This window comes from Geotrypetes seraphini, chromosome 1, assembly GCF_902459505.1.
Source record: "Geotrypetes seraphini chromosome 1, aGeoSer1.1, whole genome shotgun sequence".
In the NCBI taxonomy this organism is placed as follows: domain Eukaryota; kingdom Metazoa; phylum Chordata; class Amphibia; order Gymnophiona; family Dermophiidae; genus Geotrypetes; species Geotrypetes seraphini.
The window spans coordinates 347,134,800-347,150,567 of NC_047084.1; the positions used below are offsets into that span (position 1 = coordinate 347,134,800).

General features: G+C 43.4%; 1 protein-coding gene across 1 annotated transcript in view; it reads left to right on the forward strand.

Annotated features, from left to right (window-relative positions):
- SHROOM3 (shroom family member 3) overlaps positions 1-15,768 on the forward strand; it is a 500,538-nt gene that overhangs the window by 432,301 nt on the left and 52,469 nt on the right. The window contains exon 5 of the mRNA XM_033963245.1: positions 8,995-12,313. Coding sequence (XP_033819136.1) covers positions 8,995-12,313 — 3,319 coding nt within the window. The remainder of the gene's footprint in view (positions 1-8,994; positions 12,314-15,768) is intronic.

Below are 15,768 nucleotides of genomic sequence, written 5' to 3' on the forward strand. Positions count from 1 at the left end.
TGAAACAAGTTGAATGTGAAGCTAACAATAAAAGTACATACAAAAGTAGATAAAAAAGGTTTTTTTGAAATCAATGAGTGTGCAATTCATGCGTTGAAATTCATGCGTTGAAACAAGAACAATATTTAGACTCTATAAAGTTCATATTCCCTTAAAACAATTCATAGCATCACTTGATATGAAGGGAATTTTGAATCAAAACTTTACTGCACAGAAGTACTTCATTGAATCTTTGTGAAAATATATGCTATCTATAGGAATAGATATCGCCACTTGAATTGATCAATAAGCGTGCAGTTCATGCATGGAGTCAAAAGCATTGCTTGAACCCTATAAAGTTCATGTTCCCTTATAACAATTGATAACATCCCATAATGTGTGGGGAATTTAATTCAGAACTCTATTGCACAAAAGTACTTAGCTGAATCTTTGTTGAAGTTTATGCTGTCTGTAGAAATGAGTATCACCACTCGACAGAGCTCTGTTTCGCCACCTTCATCAAGAGCGGGGATTACTAACGAGCTAAGTTTTAGAAAGACGCCAGAATACATTCAAATCTGACGTCTCCAACCACCGAAGCGTGAAAAAATCAGTCCATCGCTGCGGAGAAAGACCTAGATATAGGGTGTAGCTGGAATGGTGGTGTTTGCTTGCATAAGTGAAGTGATAGCAGTGCAGTGGCCCACAGATGGAACAGCGAGGCAGAACCAAGAAGCAGAGGAAGCAAATTCTATTTAAAGGGCCAACATGGCTCGTGTTTCGGCAAATGCCTGCTTCAAGGGTCAGAAAGTCATTACAGCTGGGTCAAACTCCCTGTATCAATTCCACAGTCACAGTGTTAAAATATCAAATAAACTCTGGCTTAGGAACCACCTCAGTTCTCTCCCTGTCAGCAGGTTCACTAGCGCTCTTCCTCACACCTCCTGCTAATGCAGAAGCACCTCAGCTCTCTCCCTCTCCATGCAAGCATTCTGGTCATGTGCACTGCTCTTAGTGCCTAAATGTTGGCACCCACTTTTATAGAATCACCCCAATTTTTGTTAGCTTTGGAAATCCACATCTAGTTAGCACAGCAACAGATCATTATGGTCTGAATGAAAAATTAGAATTCAAGAAAAGCAAACCGTGCACTACTGCTGCCCGGTTCGCCAATTCAAAATGATTTCCCGATTCACTTTGGTGAATTGATTCAAATTAATTTGTTGTCCGAAAAAATAGGATTCACCAATTCATTGACCAACTCCCCCCCCACCCCCCTCCTTAGTGACACCTGATATACCTCCAGGCCTCCTAAAGCAGCAGCAGCAGCAGGAGAGGCAGCTCTCTAAACAGGCGGCTCGCGGCTTGCCCTGCCAGAGTCTTCCCTCTTCTGCATCATTAGTGATGTCACTGATGATGTGGCAGAGGGAAGCCCTTGCAGGGTAGGCCGCAATCAGCCTGTTCACAGTACTGCCTCTTCAAGGCTGGCCACTGCCACCACTGCTGCTTCTTTGGAAGGCCCAGAGGTATGACAGGTCTCACGGTAGGAGGGGCGGTGAGGTGCTGCTGCATGGGAAGATGGGAGGGAGAGATGGAAAGCTACTACACAGGGGGATGGTGGGAGGGAAGGAAAAATGCTGCACATGAGGGCAGGGCTGGCATTGGTTCTGGGGATCCCCATGGGCCAGCATGTTTTCCCCCTTCTCTCTGCAGTGGTCCAATGTCACCCTCACATTCTGTCTTGCTGAAAAATCCGTTAGCTTCAACAGCAATTCAGAAACATTGCCCACGGCTCCCCTTCCTGATTTCCATCTGCTACGGGCTTCCCATGGGCGGAAACAGGAAGTTGCATTATAGAGGAGCAGACCACGGCAGATGGAAAGCAGGGAGGAGAGCCAAGGGCAACATTTCTGAATCGTTGCCGAGGCTGGTGGATTTTTCAGCGAGACAGAAGGTGAGGCAACATCGGATTGGCACAGAAAGAAGAGGGAGAATAAGCTGGGCTGAGGAAGCCCCCTAGACTAACCTAAAAAAAAAAAAATAATAAAGTACGAAGGGGGAGAGTATTATAAGATGTGCCAGACTGGGTGTGGGGAGAGAACTTATGGGACTGGAAACAGAAGAGAGAGAGAGATGGTGGGCAATGGTCTGAAGGGAGAGAAGTTGGACATGAGGGAAGAGATACTTGAAGGAAACACTGTTGAGAAGAGAAAGGGAGAAATGGTAGACCAGGGGGAAGGAGGGAGGAAGGTAGGAGTAGATATGGGATGGGGGCAGTTGGGAAGGGAAAGGGAGAGAAGTTGGACCTGGGGATGAAAGGGAGGGAGAAATGTTAGGCCTAGGGGTGGAAGGGAGAGAAAGATGCAACATCTCTTTTTTTCCCTCCATCTCATTGTTCAGCATCAAGAAGGGAGGGAAGAAGAACAACAGAAAACAGGAGGAGCAAAATGTTGGACCATGGGCGAAGAGAGGAGGAGAGATGCACGCATAGGAGGGCAGGAGGGAAGAGATCTGCGATAAGAAAATGCTAGGGAATGGAGAGAAAGGGACAGGGAGACATGGCCTGACTAGTGAGAGAGGGAGGGGTATTCTGAAAGTGGTAAGCCGTTTGGATGAGGTCAAAAGGGAGATAACAAGCTGAGTGAGAGAACAAACAGTGAGTATAGTGGTACTGTGCTAATGGGGTACTGTGGCAATGGAGAGTAGATAGAAGGAAATAGGAGGCTCGGAAAGGAGTGAATGGGAAATGGGAGAGCTGGGGACTGAGAGGAGATGTAGAATTGAGAGGTAGCCAAAAATTTAAAAAGAAGATTGAGAAAGAGAGCAAGATTTAAGTGGACAGAGGCAAAAAAGAAAAGAAAAAGTTAAGAAAGCTGAATGGGAAAAATCAATACGTTGGAGACAGGCATAAGGAGGGAATGGAACAAGAGAGTAGAGGAGAAAAAATGGACAGCAGACACTGGAAAGAGAATTAGTGGAAGATAGACAAAAAGCAGAAAGAGAAATTGGGGCCAAGATGATGGAAAAACAAAATGTCCAGACAACAAGGTAGAACAAATTGGTTTTTTAAAAATTTATTTACTGGAATATATTAGCTTTGGGATGTGTGCATCACAATTATTTTTGCATTGTATTCAGTGGCATAGTCATACAACTGATTTGAGGGAGTGGCTGGAGCCCAAAATTAGTAGATGGGCACCAAAGTTTCTCCTGGCCTGAGTGCAATATATAAATACTTGAGCTAGTGGGGATTCCCAAGCACTGCCAACTGAAGGCATCTTCCTCCAGTCCAGCAATTAGAAATATCCAAGCTTTGCAGCTAATGGCAATATCCTCAAGCTGCCACTGCTTTCATGCATGCATGAGGGCCAAGCGGGGGTGGGGAGGAGGGAAGGCAGCATCAACTGCTCTGCAATATTGCTGCCAGCTGCAGAACTTGGAAAGTTCTGGTCACTGGACCTGAGGAGGGAAGGGAGATGGTTGTCAGTTGGTGAGGCTTGGAGATCCCCACCAGCTATAGCAAAGGAGATGTTTATTTTGAGGGGGGTTAAGCTAAAAGTGGGAGGTCCATCCCCCTCTCATGGTTATTAAAATGTTAATTAGTGCATGTAGCCAACGTAGTTTCCAAGTTTATTCGTGTCTTCATATCCCGCAATATGGTAAAACCTCCTAAGCACTTAACAATCTAATAAAGGGAGAGGGGTGTGAGAGTTCAAGACATAAATATGAGTGTGAGGGTAAGGGGTAGAACTATAAATTTTGATAAGAAGGAGGGAGGGAAACGCATTGAGGCAGTTCATCGTCCATTCCCCAGTTGTGGGATCATAGAAACAAAGAATATGACGGCAGAAAAGGGTCACTGGCCCAACAAGTCTGCCCACTCTAAGGACCCTCCCCCCTAAGCACTTCCATGAAGTGAATCCACATGCTTATCCCATTTTTTCTTAAAATCGAGCACGTTGCTTGCCTCAATTACCTGAAGTGGAAGATCATTCCAACGATCAACCACCCTTTCAGTGAAGAAATACTTCCTAGTGTTGCTATGAAATCTCCCACCCCTGAGTTTCAACAGATGCCCTCTTGTTGCCGTAGGTCCTGTAAGGAAAAAGATATCTTCTTCTACCTCAATACCGCCAGTTACATATTTGTACGTCTCTATCATATCTCCCCTCTCTCTGCGTTCCTCGAGAGAGTATAGCTGCAACTTACCTAGACGTTCCTTATATGGGAGATCCTTGAGTCCTGAGACCATCCTGGTGGCCATTCGCTGAACCGACTCCACTCTCAGCACATCCTTTTGATAATGTGGCCTCCAAAGTTGAACACAATATTCCAGATGAGGTCCAGATGAGGATAGAGAAGGGGGACCTGTACAACGGCATCACAACTTCGGGCTTCCGGCTGACAAAACTTCTTCGGATGCATCCTAGCATTTGCCTAGCCTTGGATGAAGCTTTCTCTATTTGATTGGCAGTCTTCATATCTTCACTAATGATTGCTCCTAGGTCCCGTTCTGCAGCAGTTCTTGTTAAGGTCTCATCATTCAGAGTGTAAGTACTGCATGGATTTCTGCTGCCAAGGTGCATAACTTTACATTTTTTGGCATTAAATCTCAGTTGCCAAGTTGCGGACCATTGTTCCAGTAAGAGTAGGTCCTGCGTCATACTGTCGGGCATTGTGCTTTTGCCCACTATGTTGCACAGTTTAGCATCATCGGCAAATGATGCAATTTTATCTCGAAGTCCGTGAGGCAGGTCCTGTACAAAGATATTAAATAGGATGGGACCCAAGACCGAGCCCTGCGGCACTCCACTGATCACTTCCGACGTATCGGAGGGAGTATCATTTACCACCACCCTCTGAAGTCTGCCGTTGATCCAGTCTTAACCCATGCCGTCAATGTTTCCCCTAATCCCAACGAACTCATCATGAGGAGGGCCCAGATTATGTGTAAGCGTCTGCAAATAGGAATGTCTTTAGTCCAGTTTTGAACCGGTCTAAAGTAGGCAGTAATGTTATTGAAGAGGGAAGAGAGTTCCAGAGTTGTGGGCCACAAACATAAATGAGGGATTGTCGAATGTGCTCATGTGCTGTCACGCCGTATGGTGGTATAACAAATTGATTAAAGCTGGCAGATCTGAGTGCCCTAGCAGGAGAGCAGACAATGAGGTATTGGGTAAGATGTAGCGGTTCACTTGAGAACAGAATTTTGAAAATTAGAGTGAGTATCTTACCAGATATCAATTTATAGCACAGACAACCAAACTTATACTGCACCCTTGCTTCCATAGGGAGCCAGTGGAATTCCCTATAGTAGGGCGTTATAGGGTCCGATTGCTGTGTTCTGTATTAGTAGAAGTCGAAGAAGAAAACAGGGGAAAACAACACCACAAAATCAAATGCTTCCTGAGGGAGAAGCTGAAGCGAGAGCTGGAGGCTGAGCTTGTGGAGGTGGAGACCGCTTCAGCAAATCATTGTGCAACCAGCTTCAAGGTCCTTATAGTATCTCCCAAGTTTGAGGGCAAGCCCCTACTACAGAGACACAAATGGTATTCTTCCTTGATTGGCCTTTTAGCCAAATCCAATTGGGTGCCAGTATACTCTGTATTTCATCATTCACGATTTTTAAGACTCCTGAGGCAGGCCTGAGGGCCGAAACATGTACATGTCGAGTCATTAAGTCATTGAATGTGTTATTTTGATGTTTGAACAATAAAGAACTTCATATCATATCAGATGTATTGGAGGACATATTTTCTAGTTAACATCTTTCATTTGGACAATTCCACTCTGGTTTTTACGCTTAGTAGAAGTCGAGCCAGATTTTTTTGGATTTCCAACCAGATGAACAATATTGCAATAGTCCAGAGCACTTAAAGGACTGAACTAATATAATCGAAAGGACTTATCTTCATGATCTAATCACTCTGAGTTTCCAAAGCATGAAAAAACATTTTTTTTTCAACCAATGCATCAATTTGATTAATCATAGCTTAGCGCCAATATGTGTTAGGAAAACTTGGCCTGAATGTTTGCACCTTTGTGCGCATATCAACGTTTAGGCAAAAAACTTGCACTTAACTGAAAACCATGCTCACTCTTCTATAATCCGCCTTGAACCTCAAGGTAATGGCGAAATAAAAATCACTAATGTAATGTAATGAACTGCCCCTAACCATGCCCTCTTTTACATAGGCGTACTGAATGTGATACTCCAATTAGCATCAATTAAGATTTGTTAAATGATAAAGTAGTAGTAATGTCACCTAAAGTTATGCACGTACATCGGTGCATATTTTTGATGTACATGCACAGCTTAATTTATTAATAGGCCTAATCTATAGCGCTGAAAAGCGTACACAGCGCTGTACATTCAATATGCAACAGATGGTCCCTGCTCAGAAGAGCTTACAATCTAATTGTTTCTCCCAGAGAATGATAGGATGGACATAGGTAATTTTATGGTGAGTGGGAGTTAGGAGTTGAAGGCGGCATCATATATACAGAATTTGGCACATATTAACTCTTTGAAGCTTACAGTATCTGAACATATATCTATAGTTCTTCTGTGTGATATTTTGGCACTCAGGAAAAATTCAGATTGCTGTGCAGGGCTGTCACAAGGTTGAGCAAGTAGGATGAAGCCCCTAAGTGCCAACCAGGGAGAACACCACACAGTAGTGCTGCCCGATTCAGGAAAAAAAATTTGATTTGATTCAGCCTATTGAATCGATTATTCGATTCGATTTTCCTTCCCAGTTGGATGGTTTTCTGTAAACATCCTGGTGGGTTTATTTTATAGCCTCTTCACCCCTTTTATAGCCTCTTCACCCCCTTTGCCCTCTCCTACCCATACTGATCCTGTGGTGTAAACAAAATAAACAAACAAAAAAGACTTTTCCTCTCTCTGTTAAATCCTAACTCACGTTCATGGTCTAACACCAGATCTGGAAGGATACACATTTCAAATCTGACATATTGTAATTACAAAACAGAAAATAAAAGTATTTTTCCTACCTTTTCTTGTCTGGTTATTTTTCAAATCATGTTGGTCCCATTTGGTCTGGTTGTCTTCTGATCAGGCTCTCCTTCTTTCTTCTTTCTCCGTGCTAACCATCCATCTTCCATCTCTGTCCTCCCCTTCTGTTTCCCTTTCATCCCCCAGAGGTCTGGCATTTTTCTTTTTTTTCATCTCCATCCCCCCGCAGCTGCAGCAATGAACCCCACCATCCCCAGATCCACCATCTCTCCTTTTCGCAACTACCCTTTCATCCAGCATCTCTCTTCTGTGTCCTTGTCCCTATTCTCCTCTCCAGTACTGTCCCCCTTGTGTCCCTGTTCCTATGCTCCCTTCATGCCCAGCATCTTATCTCTGTTTCATGTATCTCCCTAATTCCTGCTTCTTCTTTCTCTCTCCTTACCTCCTGTATCCCCTTCCCAAGGTACAGGCTTTCTCCTACTATCTCTCCTGCCATCCTGCACCCTGCCCACCTACTTTGGAGTAGTATCTGTCCCTCTTGTATCCTTCCCCTTGTGGTCTTGCATTTCTCTCTCCCTCTCTCCATTAGTCCAGCACTTCTCCTCTGCTTTCCTCCCCCTCTTTATGGTTTGGTCTCTCTCTTCCCTTCACTTCATCCCAGGTCTGGCATCTCCCCTCCCCTTTCTTACTCCTTCCTCCTCCTCCCTTTGCATAGGCCTGCATCCCTGCCGCGAAGACATTCTTCTTCCTCCTCCCTCTGCACAGGCCTGCCTCCCAGCCGCAAAAGCCTGCTCCCCCCCGCAAGCCTGCAAGTTCCCCCAACTTTCCCGCTTTTACCTTAAGCTAATACAGCAGTCTGCAGGATTGCTGGTGCTATAACGATCTCTACAGCTGCCGTCGTCCTCAGTGGCCCATTCTCTCTGCTGCGATCCTGATCCTGACGTCAGAGGAGTCTTATACAGGGGTATCAATACCAGCGATCCTGCAGGCTACCGTATTAGCTTAAAGTAAGAGTGGGGAAGCTGGGGGAACATGCAGGCCTTTCCGACTGACCTTCCCCCCTCAAGCAGGAGCGGCAGTGGACAGCCAGCAAGAGGCAGCACTGCTCTCCTGCTTTTGGAAGGCACGGGGGGAAGGGTCGGTCATCGAATCGGGAGGCCAATTTTTTAAAAAAATTGAATCGATTCAAATCGATTCAAATTGTGAATCGGGCAGCACTACCACACAGTCCTTCTAAGGCAGTCTGTGAGTATACAAAAACTGAAAGAGGTGACAAGTGCTGAAAGCAGCCAGAGGTGTCATTTTGTCCTGCAGTTTCCTTTGTTTTGTTTTTAAGCCATGTCATCTTAAATCAGATTTTTATTTTATTTTATATTTTTGATAAGTGATGGCACAAGAGAATATCAGCAGAGCTCATGTCAGCAGAAGGGCAGGGGAGAGGCTCTGTTCTTAATGCATTAACTGGTCGGGTTTCAGAGGCCTTTTAAGAAGTGTTAGGACTGTATGGTGACGATACTCGTCATGGTGCCTGTGGGACTTAGAGATGTTATCAAAGTGTTAGTCTTTTTTTTTTTTTCCTATCTTCCCTGCTTAGTTTTCTCACAGCAAACAAAATGTCTCTGTGGCAGCGAGTTTCCAGGAAGCTAGCCAGAGCAGCCTTCAGTTCCATAAAAAGAAATGAAATCAAAATCATACAGGCCAAATGCTTTATCTCAACAAACCTTTCATCTCCAACTTGCTGTACAATACTGCTCGTCATTTTTTTTATTTTTTATGTTGTTGACGAGCATCTTAGGTAATTTCAAATGCTTTTTTTTCTCATTTTAATTTTGTGTGTGTATGTGTGAGAGAGAGAGAGAGAAATAACTTGCTTTAGCTACTTGTGCTACTGCAGGTTGACAGCAGACAAGTAACAGACCAAAGTCCAAATATGGCTCTTCATCCATTCCTCTTTTGCTCAAACAATATTGTCACTGAGTTCATTTGCAAGCTAATGCAAACTCCCCTAACTTAACATTTTTCTTTTCTTGTTTTAGTTCCTCTACAAGTGATCTCTCTGGCTACGAGCATGGATATCTGAGCAGGAGTCCAGACCAGTATAGCTCCAGGGGTAGCATGGAAAGCCTGGACCATACCCCTGCTGCATATCACCCTTGCCATCTTTCTCCAGCAAAGTCCACCAACAGCATTGACCAGCTTGCCCACCTCCACAGCAAGAGGGATTCGGCTTATAGCTCATTCTCCACCAACTCCAGCATCCCAGAGTACTCGCTTCCCCCATTCTGCAAGGAACGTTCCTACTCCCTTGATAATATGCACTCAAGAGGCAGCCCTCAGGAAGGGATGAAGCAAGCTGATATAAGGTATATCAAAACTGTCTATGATGCACAGCGAGGTGTATCTGAAGAATATGAAGTCAACTCTTCACTACTTAAGAAATGCAATGCACAAACGCAGCTGGAAAGCTTAAACTATAGCAGATTGCCTGATTCCAGCAGATATGTGTCTGTCCCTATGTGGAATCATCAAAGTGGAAGTTCTTCAGCGAGTGAAAGCCAGCAGAAGGGGCCCCCAATGCCACCAGCTCGAAGTGACAGCTATGCTGCAATCAGACATCACGACAAGCCTCATTCTTGGTCTACTGTTGAGCAAAAGCTTCCCACAGGAACATTGCACCAGCCAGTCTCTGCTGTCACATCCAGCCAGGGACACGTGATGAAATCCATGTTTGGTGATGGTCAACTACATGCAGTCCTGGAAAAGAGTCCCGAGAGCAGTCCCACTGTGCAGCCTGAACAGAGCTATTCACAGGCCCCACAGCCTGGGCAACCCATGCTTCCAACAGGGGTTTATGTTGTGCCTCCCCCTGAGCCTCACTTCGCTCAGGCCCCACGTTCACTGGCAAACAACAATGGAGTGCTTTACCCAGCTCTGGCCAAAGAAAATGGATATATTCCTCCTCCTCCAATCTCTTTAAGAACTACTACAACCTGTGCCTCCCCTACCGTGGAAGAGAATTGCAACCAAAGAACTGGAAATCGATTTTCCATATTCCATAAATCTAAGCATGTTCAACCCATTATTAAACAAAAGCAGGACATGGCAACCAAGTTTTCTCAATACAAGATTCACTTTACAGATGACTCAGATGCCAACATGAGATCTTCTAAGTGGGAGAAAGGTGAAAAAGGTTCTACTGCCAATATAGTGCATCACAACAGAGAAAACACAAACAAAATGCAGTATTTGGAACATACAACTCAGCCCCAGAAGACACATACAAGGACTTTTAGTGAAGGTCAGGCACAGTTTCCACCTGAAGAGAATTGGAAATCTGATATTCATGAGGATAGGGATGCTACTGTCCTGAGTGAAAAGAATTCCATTTCTCAGACCCCATGGAGTGGCAGTAGAATTAGGCAAGGCGTATCATCCTTACAGAACTGTAATAGATGGCAAAATAGCATGGAAACAAAAGACACTCAACCAAGGGATATATATCCTAATACCAAACTGTCTTTAAAAAACAAAGCAACTGAAGATCAGAGGGGAAAGGTCTCTGATCACTGCAATGACCTGAGCAGACAAGATGGTGATGTAGAAAGCGCAACACAGCCCCATAGTCTACAGCCAAGATGTGATGAGTATTCCTTCCCTTCCCAAGCAAAGACTTATGATTTTGGCAGGCGTCGTCTAAGCTCTAGTAGCACCCAAAGTTTCCAAGAGCCTAAGTACAGTAAACCAGAATCCAGCAGGCCCCACTGTTCTGTGCTGGAAAAGATTCACAAAATTGAGCAGCGTGAGCAACAGAGCCAAAGGTCTCAGAGTGCTGGAGCGCCCAGCTATAATTCTAATTATGGACACAACCGACAGAGTCAGTTCTCCAGTGCCAGGAGCTCTTTGAATAGCATTGAGGACATAAGAAACAGGTTTAATTCCCTTGAGCAATTCCAAGACCCAGACCGTGTCAGGTCAATGAGCACATCTAGCACTGAGAAGAGTACCTTGCACCATTTGCATAAGACAGACGTTAAATCTGAGGAAGCTCAGTCCCATCCTGTAGAGATCCAAACAGTAATAAGGCATCCAGTCAAGAATGAGCAACCTCAGGGTGGATATTCACAGCATGACACACAGAGAAGACCACCTAGCCTACAATGGAGCAAAAACACATCTCACGATACACATAATCCTGAGCAGGAAGCCAAGTTAACTGATGATACTCAAGATACCCCGGGATCATCTGTGGATCATTTGTTCAACAAGGCTTACAGAAACAGCATCAAAGATGCCCAGTCAAAAGTTCTAAGAGCCACATCATTCAAACGGCCAGATCTAGATATTAGTTTATCATTTTTGAACAAACCAAATAAGCGTGCACAAAGACCTGCATCAGCCCATGTTGGTGGGAAATCCGCATTCGTATCGCCTCACATCCCAAAAGAAAGACATAATGTTACACCTATAGCGACAAGTGTTAACATCTTGGATCAAACCAACAAGGAGAACCAAGTGAGTTCACATCAAATAGTCCGTATAGGGGCCAGAAAGCGGTTAACTGCTGAGCAAAAGAAGAGGTCGTACTCTGAGCCAGAGAAAATGAACGAAGTGGGTATGTCTGACAACGAATCTTCGCCCCTTTCCTTGCAGAAAAATGGAAATCGATTCAACTTCCCAGAGAGCACAGTGGCGGACAGGCGCAGGATGTTTGAAAATGAGGGTAAGGCTTGCTCTACTATTAATCTCTCAAAGCCAGAACTTAAACAGTTTCAACAGAATGCACTTGCTGAGTACATTGAACGAAAGACCGGGAGACGGCCTTCCTCTCACGAAGCTGGATACTTGAGGGAACGTTCACAGAGTTCATACTTTCAAACCAACATAATGGATAACCAGAGCATTTCTTCTGCATCTAGTATGAATTCCCTCCAGGACCAGAGTCCTTCTTACCAACAAAGAGACTCTGCTGATAAGCCGTTTAAAGCAGGCCGTATCTCCTCTACTCTTCCTCCTGGGCTGACAGGTTTCTTCAATCCCAATTTCTATGAACAAAATAAAGGTGGATATCCAGAAAGCAGGAGCAGGAGCAGTTCATTTGCAAATCAAGTGAAAAATGAGAAATGCCAAGATTACAGATCTAAAATGGATTTCACGAAAGGTACTCATATGGCTCATCCTGAGTCACTTACTAAATCTCAGCTTGCTAAAAAGGAGCCAGCACTAGAGAAACACCCATCATCAAAGAATTCAGGAAAATCTGTTTCTGTAGAAGATTTGCTTGCTAGATCTGAAAGCCAGACCGTTACCTTGCATGTGAGGTCCAGATCATCCCCAACTGAAGACAGCAAAAAACAGGTGTGTAGGCATGCTGGCTATTAAAACGATGCTGCAATATATTTGTTAAAGATCATCTTGATAATTACTGTTTGCCACCAGTACTGTTCTCCGCTAAATGTTGCACAGTACAAAGAAACGACATTTCATTCTTAAGTACTGCAGTGTTTGTTATTACTGATGAGAAATTCTGCAAACAGGTTCCACACCACAAATTAGGAGCTCCAGAAATGGAAAATCATTGTTCAATTACAGCCATCATTAAACAGGATATTTCTGCAGGATATTTCACAAAATGCCCCAAAATTACACACATTAAATAATGATTTCAGAGGAGCAGCGGAACTGATGTGGTAGTTCTCAGGCTAACAAAACTGGTATGTAAATGGTTAATATCACAAGAACTAATCTTGATTAACGTAACAAGAAAATAACGAGGCTCCAAAATCTTTTTCTGAGAGATACTATAATCAGTTCTCCTCCTCTGAAATCATTGTTAAATGTATATATTTCAATGCACTCTGTGAAGTATGCTGTAGGAGCATGCCGTTTTCAATTTTATTTCTGGAGCCCATAGTTTGTGCTTGAAGAATTTATCATCCATTGTTAACATGCAGGTTTGTTGCCATTCTTTGCAGGCAGCGTCTCCAAATGGTTAGTTTGGTGTGTACCTCATTCCTAAACCAGAGTATGTGAAGTATAACGCTCACTATATTGTTTGATTTGTCCCAAAGGGGGCTTCCTTCTGGAATTCTTGTTACATATATACGCAATTCATTCAGGTATGCTTGCAATTCTTTTCAATCAGGCCTGTGGTACCAAAAATCACAGGGAAATAGTTTTGTATCTTTCTGCCCCATTTGTTATGGGTCTCTGACTGCATTTCTTGGTACAGTACAAGAATCCAGATCACCTGAGAATCTGGACCCTTTAAAATTGCAATTCAGAATTTTGGGGAGAGAGAGAGGGATGCTGGAGCTTTTACAGTAAATGTTACAAACAGAAAAAAATGCACATTCAAAAACAAATTTTAAAGTAAAATATGTTTTCTATGATTCTCCTAATATGGTCTAATTCAATGAGATAATAATTAAGTTTCTATGCATGTTTTCCTGTAAATATGCCATTTGGATAAATGAATCATTCTTTATTTGTTAGTGAACAAATCATCAAAATTGGCCAGTTCATCTCTTCTTTATTCCTTAAATTTGATTTTTAAAAGTACTGCCTGAGAATCTACAAAACCCAAAAATCTGGACTCATCCAGTCCCCGGATTTTGTGACTTATACTGTACTCGAGGATCTTCTCTCTCCCTCACTCTCTCTCAAGTTTCAAGTGTCTTTATTTTTGATATACCGTCTTTCAAAATAAGTGTCTAAATAGTGTACAATATAAAAAATTGCAAAAAAACCCAATTAAAATAAATAAATACAATATTTTATCAAATATTTTTTTTAAAAATCCTAGACGAATTTAGGTTAATGTACATGAAACAGAAGGAAAGTAGGGGAGAAAAGGATTGTTTAAAATACATCAAAGTAAAATTAGTAAAAAAAAGGGATGGTAAATGGGGAGTGGTAAAAACATTAGGATGGGAATCACTTCAGAGGAAGCATTAGATGTTTCAAAGCTTCACTAAGATCAAGGGATTAAGAGACGAAAGCTGATATTAAAGAGTAAAGGCATCTTTAAAGAGGAAAGTTTTAAGTTTGGCTTTAAATTTTTCAAGCGAGTTCTCTAATCGAACATCTAATGGGAGGGGGCATTCCACAGAGAGAGGGCGGAGACTGAAAAAATAGATTTGCGAGTAGTACTGTAAAATAGTTCCCGTATTGAGAGTAGATTTTGATTATTAAATCGGAGAGCCCTAGATGATGAGTAAAGGATCAGAAGTTTATCTATGAACACCGGTTGGTTAGAGTTTTTTGTTTTAAAGGTGAGGAGGAGTATTTTATAGAAGAGGCGATGAGTGATAGCTAGCCAATGTGCTTTGCGAAGGAGAGGAGTGACGTGTCAAATTTTTTTGCATGATAGATTAATTTAACAAGTGTTTTGTAATAGTTGATTCAAAGAGTAATCACTTGATCTGAACTCACTTTAATGGCAACCATATGCATATATAACCGTTGTGAGTTATAACATGTATATAGTTGCCTTTAAAGTAAGCTTGGTTTGATGTCCTGGCCTTCTCTGCTCTTTTTAGATTCCTTGCTATTGGTGCAGAGGTTGTCTTTTTCCTCTGGTTTGTAGACCTTTATAATCAATACCATTCTGATGTTTTTTTCTTTTACCAGTATGTCCAGTTTCCTTGCATTTGGTTTTTAATCTGTTGGAATGGGGGTATCCCAGGTGATCATATCATTTTTATTGCCCAGAATTCTCTTAGGGTTCTGGAGAATGATGAGTTTCTCTGCCTGAAGGAATAATCCCTTGATCCTCAGGCTGTCTGTTGTCTGTTCTGCGCACAGGGCCGGCGTTAGGGTGGAGCAAACAGGGCAGCTGCCCTGGGCCCCAAGGCTCTGGGGGGCCCCTGCGGGCTAGCATGTCTTCCCCCTTCTCTCTTCTGTCACCCTCATTTTCTGTCTCGCTGAAAAATCTGCCAGCATCAGCAGCGATTTAGAAACACCGCCCACAGTTCCACTTCTTGCTTTCCGGCCACCCGCAGTATTCCAGGTGAGGGCGTACCATGGCCCAGTACAGTGGCATGATAACCTTCTCCGATCTGTTCGCGATCCCTTTCTTAATCATTCCTAGCATTCTGTTTGCCCTTTTCACCGCTGCTGCTCATTGCGCGGACGGCTTTATTGACTCGTCGACCAATACTCCCAAGTCTCTTTCCTGGGGGGTCTCTCCAAGTACCGCCCCGTACATCCTGTATTCGTGTATAAGATTTTTGTTACCGACATGCATCACTTTACACTTATCCACGTTGAACCTCATTTGCCATGTTGCGCCCCATTTCTCGAGCATGTTTATTTCACGTTGCAGATCTTCGCAATCCTCCTGCGTCTTCACTACTCTGAATAACTTAGTATCGTCTGCAAATTTAATCACCTCACTCGTCGTGCCAATTTCCAGATCGTTTATAAATATGTTGAAGAGCACGGGCCCAAGCGCCGAACCCTGCGGGACTCCACTGGTGACGCTTTTCCAGTCCGAGTATTGTCCATTTACCCCCACTCCCTGTTTCATATTCGCCAGTCAGTTTTTAATCCACGTGAGTATTTCATCCTCGATTCCATGGCTCACAATTTTTCGAGTTCATTTTTAATTTGGGATTTTTTTTTCATTATACTTTTTACTTAAGTATCAAAATATGCATTTACCTTAAGTATTTTGACCTTGTACTTTAAACAATAGTGGTGGAAGGACTGAGATGTTCCCCCCCCCCCAAAGGTGCGGCATCTCTTCCATAGCTACAGCGTCAGAGACAGTGCTAAAGGCTGCCTCTCTGGCTAGTGGGACATTTCCTCTG